This window comes from Portunus trituberculatus, chromosome 6, assembly GCF_017591435.1.
Source record: "Portunus trituberculatus isolate SZX2019 chromosome 6, ASM1759143v1, whole genome shotgun sequence".
In the NCBI taxonomy this organism is placed as follows: domain Eukaryota; kingdom Metazoa; phylum Arthropoda; class Malacostraca; order Decapoda; family Portunidae; genus Portunus; species Portunus trituberculatus.
Genome location: NC_059260.1, coordinates 5,291,389 through 5,310,601, shown reverse-complemented (window position 1 = coordinate 5,310,601; position 19,213 = coordinate 5,291,389). Strand labels below are relative to the sequence as shown.

Genomic DNA, 19,213 nt, shown 5'->3' with positions numbered 1-19,213 from the left:
CGGGCTTCGGCCCCTTGTAGGATTCTTTTTACCACACACATCACTACCACTATCTGCTCACGGCTTCACACACACACACACACCTACACCCTGCACCACCACCACTATTTGCTCACGGCTTCACGCACATACACATCAACACCCCACAACACTAAGACATCCATGCAACCATGGCGAGGGTCCGGATAAAACACCCTCACCCCAACAACCAGTCGAAACTGCAGCTACTACGCGCCCTCTCGGAGCACCTGATTTACGCGACTCGCATCATCCTGACTCCGGACTCTTTCATCGTTCTCACTCGCTCTGATGAAGACATAGACAGCATCTTTGAAAAAGACTGCAATGAGACGCTGCATGAGGCGGGCTTTGAACCCATCCTCCCCCCAGAAATGAGGGCAAAGAGAACAGTCCTCGTGTTTAACACTGACGACTACATCCTCTCTCACTCCGAGGATGAAATTAAACAAGAAATTATCCACGAGAACATCTGGATCAAGCAAGGGATCGACTCAATCTTTAAGATCCCCTCATCAAAAATCATCAAAATCTGCTTCAACAGCACCAATGCTGCTAAACTGGCTACTGATAAAGGTCTTCTAGCTTTCCACATGAGCATTCCATCATATAATGTAAAAGTGGAAGAATTCATTCCCATTACCACGTGCATGAGATGCTATGCTATAGAGCAGCACACTACCAACAAATGCACCATGCCAGAAACACACACAGTATGCTCAGAATGTGCCAGTGATAAGCATACATGGAAATCATGCACATCGAACACCAAAAAATGCCTCAACTGCCATGGTCCACACCGCACATTAGCAAACAAGTGCCCCATGAGAAAGAAAATCAAAGAAGAGAAGAGAAAACAAAACATAATCAACAGCAAATCATACAGCCAGGCCACCCAAAACACCACAAACTCCAACAACACAAACATAAATAACATCAACATTGAAAAAGACACGGCCACAAGAATTCTAACGTGCATCCTGCACTCCCATCTGCTGAACATAAACAACCCTGGATCATATAATGATGAGCTAAACAAGCTATTCAAGCTCAATAACCTTCCTCCATAATCCTCCCTCCCAACCCGCCATCCAAAGACATCATTAACCCAAAAACAGACCACAAAATCAACACCAAGGAGGTCCAGGTGGCCAACGAGCCAGAGGAAGTTCTAGAGGAAGAAACAGAAATTGAAGAAATAGAAGAAGAGGCAGAAGAATCAATCTTCACAACACAAGCTACTGGAAAAATAAAACCACTACAACCCACACCAACTCCAAAAATACAAGGGAAAAATATTGGCCTAAAACTAATCACAAAAAGAACAGCCGGATGGCCGGATGATCTAGAGCCTGCTGAAATAAAAAACAACATCAAAAAAGGAATCTATAAATTTACATATACTTCAACAGCTTACACTGACGAAGAAATCCTCTCACTGATCGCCAATGACAAAATCAACCTATCAGGAGTGTTTACGACTCTGGACACCGCAAACTTCAATAAGATCCGCTGCGGTGTAGAACACGAAAGCACCACTCACAAAAAGATTACCCGCACCACAAACAAATAAACTCACTCACACTACCCACACCACAATCAACACCAACAGATACAAACAAAACACCATGGCTAACAGACACACAATCACCATACTACAACACAACGTACACACATGGAAAACCAACAAAAACACACTATCAAACATTTACAGGGAATTAAATCCTGATGTACTACTGCTAAACAGTCACGGCCTACCACAAAACGAACACATAAAACTACACACATATCACACATATAACATCAACTCATCTGGAGAACCACATGATGGATCTGCAATCCTCATCAAAAATAATATAAAACACACACTCAAAGACAACTTTGACACAGACATACTACAGATCACAATAGATACCAACACGGGACCAGTCAATATAGCCACAACCTACCTCCCCCCCAGACGCCCCTACCTTCCATTCACAGACTTCCACACCCTTGCCAAACAAGCACAACCCACATATATCATTGGCGACTTGAATGCCCATCACCCAACACTTGACAACAGACCAAGCAACACAGTAGGGAAATCACTCATAAAGATGGTTCAACTTAACCAGTTACAACACTTGGGCCCCAACTTCCCCACCTACCTCTCACACAACGCAGCCACCACACCAGACACCATATTCGCCAACAGACACACATACCACAACATACACACCCAACAAGGACCTACCACCCCCTCTGATCACCTTCCTATCATCATCACCATCACTTCACAACCCATACACATACACTCACCTCCAACATATAATATACATAAAGCAGACTGGGAAAAATTTCAGGAAATAGCCACTTTAAAAACACAAGACATAAACACGCAACCAGACATCACACAAAACACACTAGACTCCTCTATAGAACAGTGGATCAACGCTATAAAATACTCCATGACACAAGCCATCCCCACCTCCAACAAAAAGACCACTCAAAAACCAATCTACAACAACAAAATAAAAGAACTACAATTCTGGGCAAAAAGACTACTCGACAACAGCATATTACAAGGATGGACATACACAACATACATTGCCTACAAAAAGATCAGACAATACATCACCGAGGAATGCAAAACACAAAATAGAGTTAACTGGGAAAACAAAATAAAATCACTCAACACTCTCCACTCCAACCCCCAAAAATTCTGGCACAACATTAAAATATTAAAAGGCAATCCATCCACTCCCACACCCTACATAATCAACAACAACCAGAAAATTTTTAAACCTGAAGACAAGGAGGTTATTTTCAGAGAGATATGGAGGAATGTCTTCAGAATAAGCCCACAAGAAAATCAACAATATGACCAAGCAACAGAAAATATGGTGGCCAAACTAATACTACTACCAAAACCAGATATAGGTTGGGTGAAAGTGAGATAAAGTTTGAGAGTAAAAGGTGACGGGCGGACAACACTAGCGAGCTTTCCTCTCAGTATTAAATTTATACTCGTTGGCTTGGAGTGTTGTGATTTGCTGCCAGCAGTTGACGGTATCGTACCGGAAAGCACTAAGTCTGCGACACAATACTGTTTTCTATGTACTGCATGGACTTGTCTGTTGTTTGCTATACTCAAGTGAAATTATGTATCAGTATACATCCGTTGATAATAGTATGAAATGATAAATTGCTTGCCTTGATACAATTTTATGCTGTTTTAAGAACATCATCTGAAATTATGAATTCAGGCTCAAACAATGTTATACGCAGTCAGTTATCATGAAATTAATTTACTTAAATTTCAGATGCATTTGTGTGCAACTATACACCCGTGTAAGCTTGTAAAACCTGCCCCAAAAAGTACTTATTTTCCAGCAAGGATTACAAAATCTAGCGCTGTCTGGCATCAAAACGCTGAGTGCGAACAGGCTAATTGATTAGGGAGCTGAGATTCTAACAGATGGCGCGCGGATCGCAGGTAGTAAGGGGGTGAGGGATGGGGGTGTCCATCAGCGAGGGAGGATGACTGGATGAGCGCTGTTACAATATTCAGTCAGTCACTCAGTCTCAGTCACGAGAAGGAGCGCAAGACACATCAGCCATTGCCCACCTCCGCCTGGGCTACACCACGCTCAATGCTCACTTGCACCGCCTACGTCTGTCTCCTGACCCCTTCTGCCCTTGGTGTAGGACTGCCCCTGAGGCCATGGAACATTTTCTACTTCAGTGCCCACGCTTCCACTCTCAACACGCTGCACTACACATTTCGGCTCTCCGCCCTGCAGTGCTTCCAGGAGTTGATGAAAGCTTACCCTAGATTCGAGTGTTTTACCCTAGATCGTCAAAGTTGCCCATTAATTGTTGATTAATGCACTCTTATCATACATAAGTTTAAATATTGCCCCCCGACCCCGAAACACACACACAGGACTGCACACTACAGCCACTACTGTGGCTGCTCTGTGTGGACTCGTCCTCGCAAGTGACTGACTCTGTGTGTGAACTGTGATCTAACCGTCCGAAGGTCCAAAACGTGTATGTGTAGTAGACGGGTGAGTGGAGACTGGGGAGAAAGGGGATGGGGTGGGGGTGTGAAGGGATGATACAAGTCACGGGGATGATTGTGTATATGAATCGAACATGAAAGAGAACCAGCCTGCCACCAGATTGGCACCATTCCAAGCACACCTATCCATAGGATGGTAGATTACCATAAAATGACCTTAGTTTATGCATTACCCTAAACACTACCCTAAGAAGGGTCCAATTACCCTAGTATAGGGTATTTTACCCTAAAATGGAAGCACTGCCGCCCTGGCTGGCTGGCTATCACAACACTCGACCTGCCCACCCTCTTGGCGGCCTCTGGCGTCCACCGCTTGCTTCTAACAGATGGCAGCACCGTCGCTGTCCTCCAAATTTTAACCCACACCACAACTTCCTCTGTATCTTCCTTGGGCGGGCCCGTCACTGTGGTGAGGGCGAAAGGGATCAATAAGGGGCGGTGCTCAATATAATGATTTATTGAAACTCAAACAATACCTGTGTCAGACAATCAATAAAAAATCATTAACTGCTTACATCCTTGAAACATTATTGCCGTAACATTAAAAATTGTAAAACACTTTTCTTCCCTCGAATGTGGAGGGGAAGGGGGGGAGGAGGCGGGGGGCGGTGAGGGGGGCGACCAAAATGTGAACAGCACAACAACCCACCGCCCACGGCAAGGCGCGAGCGGGACGGAGCCACGCCTCGTGTGTGTGTGAGGAGGCGCGGGCACATGGGCATGGGTGAGGGGTGGATGGCGGGGGGCGTCAGGCCACGCCCGCCCCACCCCGCCCCGCCTCGCCCCGCTCCGCCGATACCCAGTGCACATCCTCCCCCGCCCCGCCCCCCACGCCGTGTCCCGCCGCGCCCACACACGCGCACCTGAAACACACACCTGTCCGGGGGTAATGTTTGGCACTAGCTGTGGGGGCGCCGCCGCCGCGCGTGGGCGGGGCGCTGCACGCAATGACTGGCACTTAGATAATACTGTTTGTTATCGTGGTGAGTGGGCGGGTGTGGGCGGGGTGGGCGGGCCAGCGGAAAAAACGATGAAATTGACTTGCTTTTACACTAATTATTATTATTAATATTATTATTAATATTAATATTAATATTATTATTATTATATAAAGTTTTAGAACTACTTCACAGATGATCAACGGAGCCACACACTGAGACACGGTGATATGTTTTTTTGTTATTTTTTTATGACATTTTTTGTTATTTATGGATTTTTTTGTGTTTTATTTATGTTTTTTTTTTTTAGTTTTTAACCTCCTCTGTGACTAGCACTTGTTTTTGTTGTTGTTTGGTTGTTTGTTTGTTTGTCCCCCTCCTCGCTTTTCTGTTTGTTTACATTACTATGTTTTTTTATTATAAATGCACGAAGGATGATTTGTTAGTTTGTGTGTGAGTAAATGTTTTGTTTGTTGCAGTGTGTGTGTGTGTGTGTGTGTGTGTGTGTGTGTGTGTGTGTGTGTGTGTGTGTGTGTGTGTGTGTGTGTGTGTGTGTGTTCATCCTCCGCGCTGACTAGTGATTGACAACACTGTTTTTCATTTCACTTGTGTTGTTTGCTGGTGGTGGTGGTGGTGTGGTGGTGATGGTGGTGGTTGTGGTGGTGGTAATGGTGGTCGTGTCAGTGCTTGTGGTGGTGGTGGTGGTGTTCGTGGTAGTGGTGGTGGCGGTGAGCATACTTCCGGTGTTTGTTTGTTTGTGTAATTGTTTGTGACCTGCTTGTGGCCACTCCCCTTATCTCCCCCCTCCCCTCACCTACCACCCCCCACCACCCACCCACCCACCCACCTTCCCATGGGCCACACACACACACACACACACACACACACACACACACACACTCACGTATCTATGTAGCCACTTAGAACCAGGTGATAAAACAGTAAAGTAATTAGAGACAGGTGTGTGTGTATATGTGTGTGTGTGTGTGTGTGTGTGTGTGTGTGTGTGTGTGTGTGTGTGTGTGTGTGTGTGTGTATGTGTGTGTATGTGTATGTGTGTGTGTGTAGATAGACCAGGAAAATTAACCATAAAACAGTAGTAGCAATTGAAATGAAGATAGTAGTAGTAGTAGTAGTAGTAGTAGTGACTATGGTGGTGGTGGTGGTGGTGGTCATCGGGGCACAACCAACAAGCAAATGAAAACAATAAAGATAACAAGAAAATAGTTAACAATAATGGTTATCACCTGGTGTTGATTAGCCTAAGTTTACACCTGCGCTCGGGACAGACAGACAGACAGGTGTGAACAGACGAGATAATCATGCCATCATACATCCTCCCTTTATGATCTATGTATGAAGTATGCGTGAAGTATGTAGTATGTATACGTATTCATTATAGTGACTCATCATCATCATCATCATCATAAGTCATAGCATCATCATCACAAAACATCATCATCATCATCACCTCAGTTTTTTTTCTCTCTTCCTTTCTTTCATTCTTTCAAAACACATATTTTATACTTTTTTTTATATATATATATTTTTTTGGTATTTTTTTATGTTGGGTTTTGTAGTTTTTTTTTTATACATTTTTTTTATATATATTATTTTTACATTCCCCCCAAACAGTACAAAAAAGAAGTATAGTTAATGAGTAGTGTAGTTACCATTAGCATTATATATCATCAGTGTTTGCGTCGTTCGAGTCAGAGAAAAGAAACTGACTGAAAGACACTTTTTTGTTTTTTGTTTTTTTTTTCATCTGTAATATATTATGAAGTGTACTGAAGATCCTCTGCGTTTTATTTTTTTGTTTATAATACACTTTATGACCCTGTTTAGTTTCTCTTATAAGGCAAACACTAAGAGCGTGAGAAAGCATTTATGTGTGTGTGTGTGTGTGTGTGTGTGTGTGTGTGTGTGTGTTGTGTGTGTGTGTGTGTGTGTGTGTGTGTGTGTGTGTGTGTGTGTGTGTGTGTGTGTGTGTGTGTGTGAGCTACAGGTCGGGTCAGGTTGGGTCAATAAGGTGGTGGTGGTGGTGGTGGTGGTCAAGGTAGTGGTGGTGGTGATCAAGGTAGTGGTAGTGGTAGTGGTGGAGGAGGAGGAGGAGGAGGAGGAGGAGGAGGAGGAGGAGGAGGAGGAGGAGGAGGAGGAGGAGGAGGAGGAGGAGGAGGTGGTGGTGATGGTGGCGAGACCTAGAAAGGGTGGAGGGCGGGGTGCTTGGTGGTGGTGGTGGTGGACGTAGCAGAAAATAATAATAATAATATTAATAATAATAATAATAATAATAATAATAATAATGATAATAATAATAATAATTATAATAAAAGGTAACAACAACAACATTAACAACAACAACAACGTCATCGTCCACCTTTCTCCCTTTCCTATCCACCTGCGCAGCTTCACACCTTTAATTAACCTGTGCGTACCTTTGTCCCTACCTGGCGGCACAATCCCAGCCCCCTAGACGCTCATTGGCTGAAGGAGAGCAAGCCCCGCCCACCTCCTCGCTGATTGGCCCACACAGACTCAGGTAACCCGGCCAGCCAATGGGGGGGAGGGGAGGAGGGCGGGGCTGCTCCTGTCACCTGGCCGTCACGTGGGGAGGTACAGGTAAGGCACAGGAGTGATATGTTCAGGTGCGTGTCTCACAACCTCTAATTAGCAGGTAAATCTACGAGAAAACAACAACAATAACACTTAGAACTGTGAAGAAGAAGAAAAAACACAACCGGATCGTGATAAACAGGACATGGGAGAGAATGGACGATAATAATAATAATAATAATAATAATAATAATAATAATAATAATAATAATAATAATAATAATAATAATGGTGAAATTAAATATACAATATTATTATTTTTTTTTTGTATTTTTTTCTTTTCACTTTCTTTTTTTCAGTTTTTGAGATTAAAAATATTTTGAAATGACGAAAAGAAAAGGAAAAGGAATTACTAATATTTGATGTGTGTGTGTGTGTGTGTGTGTGTGTGTGTGTGTGTGTGTGTGTGTGTGTGTGTGGGCGCGCGCACCCCGCCTCTCCACTGTGCGCCACACATGAAGTCCACTGACGGCCTAAAGAAAGAAAGAAAGAAAGAAAGAAAGAAAGAGAGAGAGAGAGAGAGAGAGAGAGAGAGAGAGAGAGAGAGAGAGAGAGATGAATAGAAAGACAGAGAGACACAGATAATAAGATCAAAAGAGAAGAAAAGGAGGCAAATAACAAGTAAAAAGCGTAAGAAAGGAGAGAAAAGAAGGACACCAAATAAAAGGAAGAAGAAAAATAGAAATAAAACAGAATGAAAAACAAGAAAAAGCGAGCAATGCAGAGGCAAACAATGGACGAACGAACTAACAAACAAACGAACAAATTTGGTTTCACTGACCCTGAGTAAATTGATTTTTTTTTTTTCACAACAAAAATAAAAGAGAGAGAGAGAGAGAGAGAGAGAGAGAGAGAGAGAGAGAGAGAGAGAGAGAGAGAGAGAGAGAGAGAGAGAGAGTCAAAATATAAACAAAACATCAATTAGACACAAAATAGATAATAAAAAAAGAGAGAAAAGAACAAGAAAAAGGAGAAGAAAGATGATAAAATGCTAAGCTAAACAGGAAGACAGGAAAAAACAACAACAACAACAAAGGGAACAGGTCATAAGGAGTTGGGGGTGGGGGGGGTTCAGGTCAGAGGTCACAGGTAAAAGGTCAAATGATACATAATAGGCAGGGTCGAGTTAATGTTTCTATGTCAAGGGGTATCCTATTCTGAAACGACTAACTTTGTTTAGTAATATTTTTTTTAAACACGTAGTATTGCCAAGGCCTTTAAACTGCATCAGGAAGGGTGGGGGGGAGGGCCTCTCTCTTTCTTACTGGAGGAGGAGAAGAGGAGGAGGAGGAGGAGGAGGAGGAGGATTTTTTGTTTCCATCCCTTTTTTTTTTTTTTCGCTATCTTCCTATTGTTTTCTCTATCTTCCCTTTCTTCTTTCTTTATTTTCATGACACTCATTTTTCTTTTCTTCTTCTTTTTCTATCTCTTTCTTCTTTTCATGATTTTAAGTTTTTTTCCTTCTTCTCTACCTCTTCTTTCCTCTTCATTTTTCCTTTTCTTTATTTTCATGCCATTCGTTTTCTGTTTCATTTGAATTTTCTTCTTCTGTTTTTCGTTTTCTCTATCTACTCTCCTTTCTTCTCCTTTTCCTCCTCTTCCTGTTCCTATTGAAGGAGGATGAAGGAGGAGGAGGAGGAAAAGGAGGAAAGAAAAGAGATTTTCAGGTTAATCTTCCCTCCCCCCCCTTTTTATTTTCCTAACCCTCTTCCTCCTCCTCCTCCTCCTCTTAATGCCAAAGGAAGATTAAAAGTTTCATTCAATTTTCCTTAGTTACTCCTCGTGTCTTAAATCCTGTACACCTCTTCCTTTCTCCTCCTCCTCCCTCCTCCTCCTCCTCCTCCTCCTTCTTCTTCCTCCTCCTCCTCCTCCTCCTCCCCTCCACTTATTTAACACTATCCACTTTATATTGCATTATTAACAAAGTAATGAATAACAAGATCAACCACAGTGAAAAACGGAAAGTGGAGAGAGAACACCGAATGAGAGAAGAGTTATCCATTATTATTCATCTCCTCCTTCTCCTCCTCTTCCTCTTCCTTCTCTTCCTCCTCCTCCTCCTCCTTCTTCTTCTCACTCCTGCATATACAAATGAGTTAGTCTGTTACACCTCCATCTATTGCTTATTATTAGGTGTGTGTGTGTGTGTGTGTGTGTGTGTGTGTGTGTGTGTGTGTGTGTGTGTGTGTGTGTGTGTGTGTGTGTGTGTGTGTGTGTGTGTATTGCCTCGTTAATCTTGGCTTGAGTTTAATGTGTGTGTGTGTGTGTGTGTGTGTGTGTGTGTGTGTGTGTGTGTGTGTGTGTGTGTGTGTGTGTGTGTGAAGGCTTGGTGGGGTGCACTGCCTGCCTGACTGACTGACTGACTGATGAAATAACTGAATATATGGCGATTCTTACTGATTGATTGACTGACTAACTGGTAATGTGGTTAAGTCGAGTCGTTTTTTGACTGACTGACTGACTCACTCACTCATTCATTCTCTATTCCTTGCGTGAGTGTGTGAGGGAAGAGATGGAGAGAAAAAAAAGAGGAAAAGAGAGAAAGAAAGAGAGAAAAGTGGTCTTCTCTTTCTTTCATTCTTCTTCTCTCTTTTCACTCCATCCTTGCTAACACACACACACACACACACACACACACCCCACCAAGGCCTTTATACGTATATGAGAGCCTATATAACAAACAAACAAACGAATAAACAAAGGCTAAAATATCACCAAAAAATGAACACACACACACACACACACCTGTATTGTTCTCCACATAAGTGAATTAACCAACAAATGAAGACACACAGACAGACAGACAGGTAAAGAGACAGACACACAGACAGACAGACAGGTACACTTCACTACCTATTCGTCTGTCAAAGGATAAAAAACAATTATAAATAAATAATAATAATAATAATAATAATAATAATAATAATAATAATAATAATAACGCGTCTAATAAATAACGTCTTCATTTTCTATTCCTCGTTATCAGTCATCACTTTTTTCTTCACTTCAATAAAAACACAACGCAAATTTTTCTTTTTCTCTTATCAGCAAACAAGCAAACTAATGGATAGTGTAATTTTTCTTTTTCTCTTATCAGCAAACAAGCAAACTAATGGATAGTGTATGTGATAGATACATAAATGGATAGATAGATAAATAGGCAAATAGATAGATAGACAGACAACTAACTGGTGGGGGAAAAAATACAAGTGAATGAAAGAAGGAAGACGAAATTAAATTGATGTAAAAAATACAGAAAAAAAACGAGAAAAAGGATAAAGTCAAAGAAAACGTTGACAAGAATTTGGGAAGAAAAAAAAAAAATGAAAAAGTAAGAATGAAGAATTAAAAACAAGAAAGGAAAAAAAAGGGTGTTTAAAATTGAAGGTGGCGCCATTAATCAGAATAAGGCGTCTTTTGGGAATTGTCTGGCACTGGAATGCAGAAAAGCAGAGCGGGACGATCTTTAGAGGCACGGAGTGAGGCAAGTGCGCGGGAAAACTGAGATCTGTCACCGCTATCTTCTCTCTCCCTCTCTTTCTCTCTCTTGCTCTCTCCTTTTCTCCCTTTCTCTAACTCAGTCTCTCTTATTTTCCTCTATCTATCTATATTGTTATCACTCGCGACTTTCTTATATATATATTTTTCTCTCTCTAAGAAGTCGTGATTTATGGGTGAAAGGGTGGTGGTGGTGGTGGTGGTGGTGGTGGTGGTGGTGGTGGGAGGGGCAGGGGAGGGATGGTGAAGACCCCGCCATCTTGGATACGTTGGTTGGGTGAAGGCGCGGTCCCTCCATGTCCGTCACCCAGAGCCGCCTCCCCCTCCCTCGCTTCCTCCTTGTGTCATGTCCGCTCTTACTTTCGTCTGTTTGTCTGTCTATCTGTCTGTCTTGTGTGACACACACACACACACACACACACACACACACACACACACACACACACACACACACACACACATGTCGTCTGGCTGGAGGCTGAGGGGGTTGGGGTGGCTCCAGGTGGGGGAAGGGGGTGATGCTACCTTGGTCGGTCAAGTTCGGGTGTTTGGGGAGGGAGGGTCGTTAGGGGCGGGGCGGGGGTGCGGTCCGAGGGCTGGTGAGAAACCGTTACATACATATAATAATAATATTTGTCTAGAGTAGTAATAGTAGTGGTTACTAAGTCTACGCGTCGCGGCAGCGCCGGCAGCGTGTGGCGTCACCAGGCGTACACGCTGCCTCTGTACGTGTACGTGCGTACGTACGGACGATAAAAAAGACGAACAGAAACAAACACAGAAAACCCATAAGGTCACCGCGGCGGCCACGCGCGGCCCGCGGGACAACAAGATGAACTGACTGACTGACTGACTGGCACACACTCGACTAGACTCGCGGCGCCGGCGGCAGCGGGTAGCCACCGCCGGACTGTGAACTGTAAATGCTGCGTGCCGGGGCGGGGCGCCCCCCGGACCGTCCCTGGGGCGGCGGGAGGGTGTCCCGGCTGGCCCTGGTGGGTCGGGGCGGGGCGGGGTGCGGCGCCCCGCGGCGGCCCTCTAAAGCTACTACTAATAACATACTGGTGAGTATTGTCTTTTACAAAACCCTGTGGCGGGAGCCGTGCGGCGCCGTAACGTGAGGGAGAGAGGTAAGATTAAGAAAATACTGTCCTTTCCATCCTGGCGACACCTAAAGCTTCGAGATAGAAATATTTGAATATGTACCGACACACCGAGTATCCCATGCGTTCCGAGAACTTGTATATGTGAGATTATAAAATTCAGAATGTATCTACAGAACAACACGCTATGTAATGTGTACACACCGGTAGGTAATAACTATTCCCTCCTTGATATACACCACTAACTAGAGAATAAGCTCAACCGTATGATTGACAATATTACCCAAGGTGGAGAAAGTCTTACTTTAGTCATAAAAATAATCATTTCCAGGTCACGTGACTACAGCAGGGGTCGATCAAGCCATGTGTTACGGTAGCCCGGCGAGGCGTGCGTGCGTGCGTGCGTGCGTCCTGCTGCCGCCCCGGAGAGTACAAAACGCGGTACAGTATACAGAGATACAATACTTGGGTTATCACAGTCACATTTCTGGTTCCACGGGCGCCCTCAGATGGTCACGTCTCTTGAGCAAACATGAGGTCACGCCAGAGTCAGGCGGGGCGAGGGGCGCGTCACTCCCCCTCGCCCGGTAACTAAACAGAACAACTTGTACACTGAGCTACACACCGGTCCGGGGGTGACGGCGGCGGCGGCGGCGGCGGCGGCGACCCCGGACACACCAAGAGCGGGAGATAAAACAGGTCAGCAGCTGCTTGTTGTTGTTGTTGTTGCTGTTGTTTCTTGCGGTTGTTGCTGTGCTGTTGTTGTTGTTGTTGTTGTAGATGGTAATGCTGCAGCGGGCCACTTGGCTACAGCGAGGCGCCCCCCCTTGGTCAGCCAGCCCCCCACCTCCCGGTCCCCGCATCCCCGCACCGCCGCCGCGGGGAGGCTGGGGAGGGCTTTGCCACGCTGGGGAATGGGTGGGGGGGAAGGGTGGGGGCGCGGAGCGCGGAGCGCGGCTGAGTTACGTGTTGACCCATTGCGGGAGGGGGTAGGAGTTGGTGGGGGGGGAAAGGGGGCGGTCACCCTTACACACTGAGCCACATGGGCACTGGTGTTGGGGGGGCGCCGGTGTGGTAGATGAAGGGCGGGGCGTGGGTGTGGGTGGGGCGGATACACTGCTAGCCGTGGGGGTGAGGGTGTGTGTGGGGGGCCAGGTCGGGGTTGGGGGTGGCTGGGGTGGTGGGGGTGGTTGGGGCGGGGGGGGCGGGTCGTGCAAGGCTAGCGGGTGGTCACATCAGTGTATCGGCGCGCGCACGATGTGGTTGGGAGCGACGTACTGGTAGCCGACCCCAGCCATGCCCAGGCCAGCTGTCTCCATCGCTATCCTGCAAGAAAACACGGCATCAGTACTGCCACTCAGTCATTCACGCCTCCTCGCCGCCACACACACTCGCTCTGCAACAGAATGCCTCATCTTTACACATACAGACACATCAACTCCGTGACGCGGAGGTAAAGGTTTAGTACCTTCAAGGTCAGCTGATACTAAACCTTTACTCCTTCCTGCCTTTCACTATGCAATGCTTCAGTGGCTGCGGTTCTTGTCATTTTCTCGGGTTCGCCTCCAACGCATCGCTTCCCTCTCCAAATTTCATTACCTCCGGCGTCGGTCAATACCTCCCAATGCACCTTCCCTCCCTCGCGCCTCTCCACAGCCTACCGTCCTCCTTCTCTCCACACTCCACGTCCCCTCGCCCTTCCCTTCCAGCTTCGGGCTGTCAGGCTGCATCCCCCTCCACCACACACCGCGGTGGGGTGTTGTGGAGAGTGGAGGCAGGCGCCACCTCAACCCGCCCGCTGAGCAGCGATGAGCTCCAGGATCCTCTGCCGGTGATGCAGACCAGTGTTGGGTGTTGGCTGTGGTGTGTAGTGTGTGTTGTGACGCTGCGGGACCAGACTGTCGCCACACTTACATATTATTTTGGTAAACTACACGACTGTGCACGTTGGTGTGTGTATGTTTGTGGTGGCAGGAGGGGCTAGTGCGATCTGGTGGCTCGCCGCTGTGAGGGCTATTGGGTTATTCTGCGCATGGCTTAGCCATCAAGGCGTCGCCATTGATGTGATGCAGCATGGTCAAGTCTCGGTAGTTCTGTCCGCGTGTATGGACATGACTCTGTGTAAAGAGGATGAGGGAAGGAGTGAGGGCCTAAGGCCAGATACACCTCCCCAGCGTGGTGGCACCGCTGCTGGCCGTCACGCCGCGAGGCACGCGTCGTCAATACATCGGTTCTGCACAATACCTGCTGACAGGTGACAGCGGCTGTAAAACAATTTTTCGTTATGACACAATCTGAACATCACGAAGGGTTATTCGTCACAACGTGCAGGTATCAGTAATCATCATCAATATTTTTTGAAGGTAATTCCAGAAATGCCGCGCTGCTCAAGACGGGAAGGCCAAGACCGAGAGATGTCCCTTGGCCCTGAGGATGGCCACGTGGCCTGGGGTTCAGGTCAGGCTGAGGCCAAGCGAGGCCATGTGGGGCTTGGGCCAGGTGAGGCCAGGTTCAGGAGAGGCTGGGACCGGATGGGGTTGAGGCCAGGCTGAGTTAAGGTTCAAGAGGTGAGGCCGAGTGAGGGATGAGGGGCAGGTCAAATGAGGCCGGGGTAGGTTCAGGATGGGTGAGACCAGACTGGATTGAGGTGGAGCCAAGGAATGTTCACGGGAAGGCCAGAATGGCCAGAGAGGACACTTGTGGGCCACAGAGGGCCGTGGAGACCACCAAGGCACCGGTAGGTTCAAGAGGGGTCTGGAATGGCGCCGAAGGCCAGAAAAGGTTGAGGGAGTGCCTGTGTAGGCCACGGGAGGCTGCGGTGGGTTCAGGAGGCCATGGGAGGCCACGGCAGGTTCAGGGAAGGCCCTGAAGGATACTGGAGGTTGAAAGGAGGCGGTGGAGGCTGGAGGTAGAGGCTCTGTAGGCCAACACAAGTACTACAAGAGACAGAGAAAGGACGGAGAGCCCTACAGAGGCAGCAAGAGATGCACGCACAAACACACACCACACACACCTCTGCCTTCCAGTCACCTCTAGACACAGCATTGACACATCCACACAAAGCACAGCACTACACTGGGTCACGTCGTCACGTCACCCACGTCTGTGTCGTCACTGGAACAGCCAGACAGGCGCCGGCCGGCACAAGCACCACAAGCACCTACGTGAACTGACCATCACAGGGAAGCACTGACGCCAGTCTAGCCAGTCTACTCTACGTCACCCGGGGATCTGCTGAGTCAGTTGTGCTTAGCATACGTCAACTATTCACACACACACACACACACACACACACACACACACACACACACACACACACACACACACACACAGGCAACTAATTCGTCACATTCTTCGTCTAATGACTCTGAACACCGTCAAGAGAGTTATCAGTTCAAAATGACAAGTTCAATATCAGACAAGTCAGTCACCGACGCCACTCACGCTGCTTTTTTTTTTTGTCTCGCGGATCACAAACACCGTCTTTAGTCAGGTCTGCCTCTCCCAGGCGCCACAAAGGGAGGATTGAAAACATCAGATCAGATGGAGATGCTCGACAAAATCACTGAAGTACTGAGCTGAGCAGTCTTTGGAGTGCAGCGAAGCTCACTTTTAGTCCAAATGGCAAATTTTGGAAAAAAAAAAGTTACAATTGTAACAAACCAAACTAAGGAATTTCAACAATACTTTCACCATTGCTCATAAAAAAAGAAGCGAATTATAAATCTAATAAAATAAATATAGTGATACAAATAACTAATGAAAACGAAGTTACAATACTATAATCAAAACGTACATAATGCACTTCAAAAACAAATAGGTAAATGTAAAGTTTCATAAAACTTGAGTGAGCAAATGAACACGAGAGGCAGCGGCAGCGGCAGCGTGAGTGGCGTGGCGCTGATCGTGGCAACACTGCACAAGACACATCATTAATAGCTAGAAGTATTGCCAGCAGCAGACAGGAGAAAGTGGTCACTAATTAAATGGGATCACGTTAACTTTAGGACGGTAAAGAAAGGTGGATCAGAGAGAGAGAGAGAGAGAGAGAGAGAGAGAGAGAGAGAGAGAGAGAGAGAGAGAGAGAGAGAGAGAGAGAGAGAGAGAGAGAGAGAGAGAGAGAGAGAGAGAGAGAGAGAGTACAGCTAAACAGGACAGACAGACTAATGAAGAAAGCAGGGACAGGAACACTGGACTATAGAAAATGGACGGAATTGATAAGAAAAAGGCTGGAAAGACGGAAGGAAGGAAGGAAGGAAGGAAGGAAGGAAGGAAGGAAGGAAGGAAGTGGGTCTCACCTGGGATAATTGGAGCGAGAGCCAACAACTCCTGAGCGTTGTCTCAACACACAAAGACAAACACACTCACGGACACAATGATAATTTTTAAAAGCACTTTGGAATCTGAATTTTCACTTTTTATGTATTTTCGTGTTAATCTTTAAGCCGTGAGATGACACAGGAACCTTCTCTCACATCACTTTCAAGGCTGTGGTGGTGGTGGTGCCGTCCTCCAAGACAAGGCCAGTGACAGACAGTGGAGGGCTACAGACAAGGGTGGCAGACAGGCAGTAGAGGAAGGGTGAGGCGTCAGCAGGAGAGGAGGCGGGCAAGCTCAGAGTGAAGGGGCGCTGTGTCCTCCCGTGCAGCACAAGCTTTGAGAACACCCCACTCCCTCCTTCACACTGAGCTTCCCTCCACTAGACAGACAGACAGACGGTCAGACACAGCAATAACCTCACAGTAAAGCTCCTCTACCTCACAATGACTAAAAAAAAAAATAAATAAAAAATAAATAAATAAAATCAATACAGAAGCCATTTTTTCACATTACATAATAAACTATACTGTTCAAATTTCAAATCAAGTAGAACTCAGGAATTTAAAAAAAGGAAAAATATCACATGGAAGATAATTTGAAACTATACTTTTTAAAACTTATGTGCTGCGCTTTGAGAGAGAGAGAGAGAGAGAGAGAGAGAGAGAGAGAGAGAGAGAGAGAGAGAGAGAGAGAGAGAGAGAGAGAGAGAGCCACAGTGAGGAGGAGGGCACCACTCGGCAACCATTGACAGGAGTGTTGGTTGGTTGGTGGTTGGTTGGTTGGTTGGTGGTTGGTGGTGGTTGGTTCAGGAGGTGGTGGTGGTGGTGGCGTCCAGTAGTGGTAGAGGTTGGTGGTGGCAGGTGGTGGTGGTGGTGGGAGGCCAGGGCACCACGGGACAGGGCCGGGATAGGATTGGAATGAAAGGCTTTTGTCTTCCTCAAAGTTTTACACATTGTTTAATATCTATTGGAAGAAACATTCACATATTGAGCTCACGACTGAACACCATTATCATTATTATTAATTATTATTATTATTGTTATTATTATTATTATTATATTTTTTTATCATTATTATGATGTAGAGAGACAGAAACTTATTGCAAAACTGTACATTCCATATATTAAGGATGAAAAAAGGGAATAAAGTTAAGGAGTTTTGTACCCACACGAACTTTCTCAAGAGTTACACATTAAATATGTAATAATGCCATATCCTACTATGACTACGCCGGGCACTACGCCACAGACGCCCGGCATGGCAACGCTACGGCAACGCGGCGCCGATCTGGCGACACGCACGGCGGGGGCGGCTCAGCGACACAGCGTGGCACTGGCTCACTGCTGCTGACTCACTGACTCATCACTACTGACTCAGGCGGGCCGAATGAATATTCCTGACACAAATTTCGCATGTTTGAGGTGAGGTGCGTGGAGGAGAGCGGCGCGGGCCGAGCCTGTCGCCAGATGGGCCGCCGGCTGACAAGGAGCATGGCGGACTACCAGACTCAGAGCATTAAGAAACTTGTCACAAGGGTCATCAATTGTTCACTTTTTGCTTCATGTCTATAAAAAACCAAGTGGAACAAAGAATCAATTGTCCTAAGTGATATGTTTGGTTGAGAGGTGGTGGGTGAGCTGGGCCGCGGGCGGGACAACAGGCAGCAGCAGCAGACCGGACTGACTACACCTGTCTCGGCAGCCGCTGGGCCCCGGGGCGGGGCCTGGCCCTGGGAGGCCGCCCGGCCCCGGGGGCAGCGGCTACGGTACTTCTACTCAGATCTGAGGTGCAGGGGTGGTGGTGGTAGTGGTGGTGGTGCCCCGGCCCTGCCTGGATATTGCCCCAGGGGTGAACAGGGCCGGGGCGGGCGGTGGGTGGGAGGCCCCAAGGAGCTGCGGGATGGTGGTGGTTGTGGTGGTGGTGGTGGTGGTGGTTGTGGTGGTGGTGGTGGCGCGGGGGGAGGATGGGGTCTAGTAGGGAGCGAACTTGCTGCGTTTGTTCTCCTTGGGGGAGCCGTTAGTGGGCTGCTGCACCGAGGCCGCGGCGCGCAGCTTGGGCTGGTAGGCCTTGCCGTGGCGGCCGGCCGCTGCCAGCCCAGCCAGGCCCTGGGAGGACTCGGGGGCGAGCAGGGAGGTGAGGGAGGTGAGGCCCTGCAGGCCGGTGAGGGAGGACAAGGCGTTCAGGGCTTGTGGGTTCTTGAGCAGCTGGGCCAGCGGGATGGCACTGGGGCTCAGGCCGCCCGACGTACCCGAACCTGACCCGCCCTTACTTACTTCAAGCTGCGCCTTGTGCAGTTCCATGCTGGGGAAGACAAGGGGCCGCAAGGTTACCATGGCGCCCGCCGCCGTGCCGGCCCCTGAGCCCGCCCGCCCCGCCCCCGCGCTGCCCCTGGGCCAGGCGGGGGCGCTTCCCACACCCACACGGTCTGCCGGACCGCTATGGCATCTTGGCACTGCTTCGCCCGCTGATTTTCTGTTGTTTTTCCAAATGCTCAGTGGAGGAGACTCGCCCGTCGCCGGGGCCAGCGGGGCCAGCGGGGCCACCACCCGGCCGGCCTAACTACACCTCCTCAAGGGACGACTCTCCGCTTTTTGGCTGAACCATTCCCACTAAACTGAAAGATCATCAGAGTTAACGATGGAGTAAACCGTTGT

General features: G+C 47.3%; 1 protein-coding gene and 1 long non-coding RNA gene across 4 annotated transcripts in view; both read right to left on the bottom strand.

Annotated features, from left to right (window-relative positions):
- Positions 1 to 9,895: 9,895 nt before the first annotated feature.
- LOC123518617 lies at positions 9,896 to 15,571 on the bottom strand. Of its 2 annotated transcripts, none has more exons than XR_006678844.1 (2): positions 15,559 to 15,571; positions 9,896 to 10,383 (listed from the first exon to the last, which is right to left on the bottom strand). It is a non-coding gene; the product is annotated as an uncharacterized LOC123518617 (long non-coding RNA). The 2 variants fall into 2 exon arrangements; XR_006678843.1 differs by lacking the exon at positions 15,559 to 15,571 and adding an exon at positions 11,585 to 11,600.
- A 1,919-nt stretch (positions 15,572 to 17,490) lies between these two features.
- LOC123518605 (poly(rC)-binding protein 3-like) overlaps positions 17,491 to 19,213 on the bottom strand; it is a 185,268-nt gene continuing 183,545 nt past the window's right edge. For both annotated transcript variants that reach the window (XM_045279506.1, XM_045279511.1), the window contains exon 10: positions 17,491 to 18,860. In XM_045279506.1, the coding sequence (XP_045135441.1) occupies positions 18,530 to 18,860 (331 nt within the window). In that variant the 3' untranslated portion in view covers positions 17,491 to 18,529. The remainder of the gene's footprint in view (positions 18,861 to 19,213) is intronic.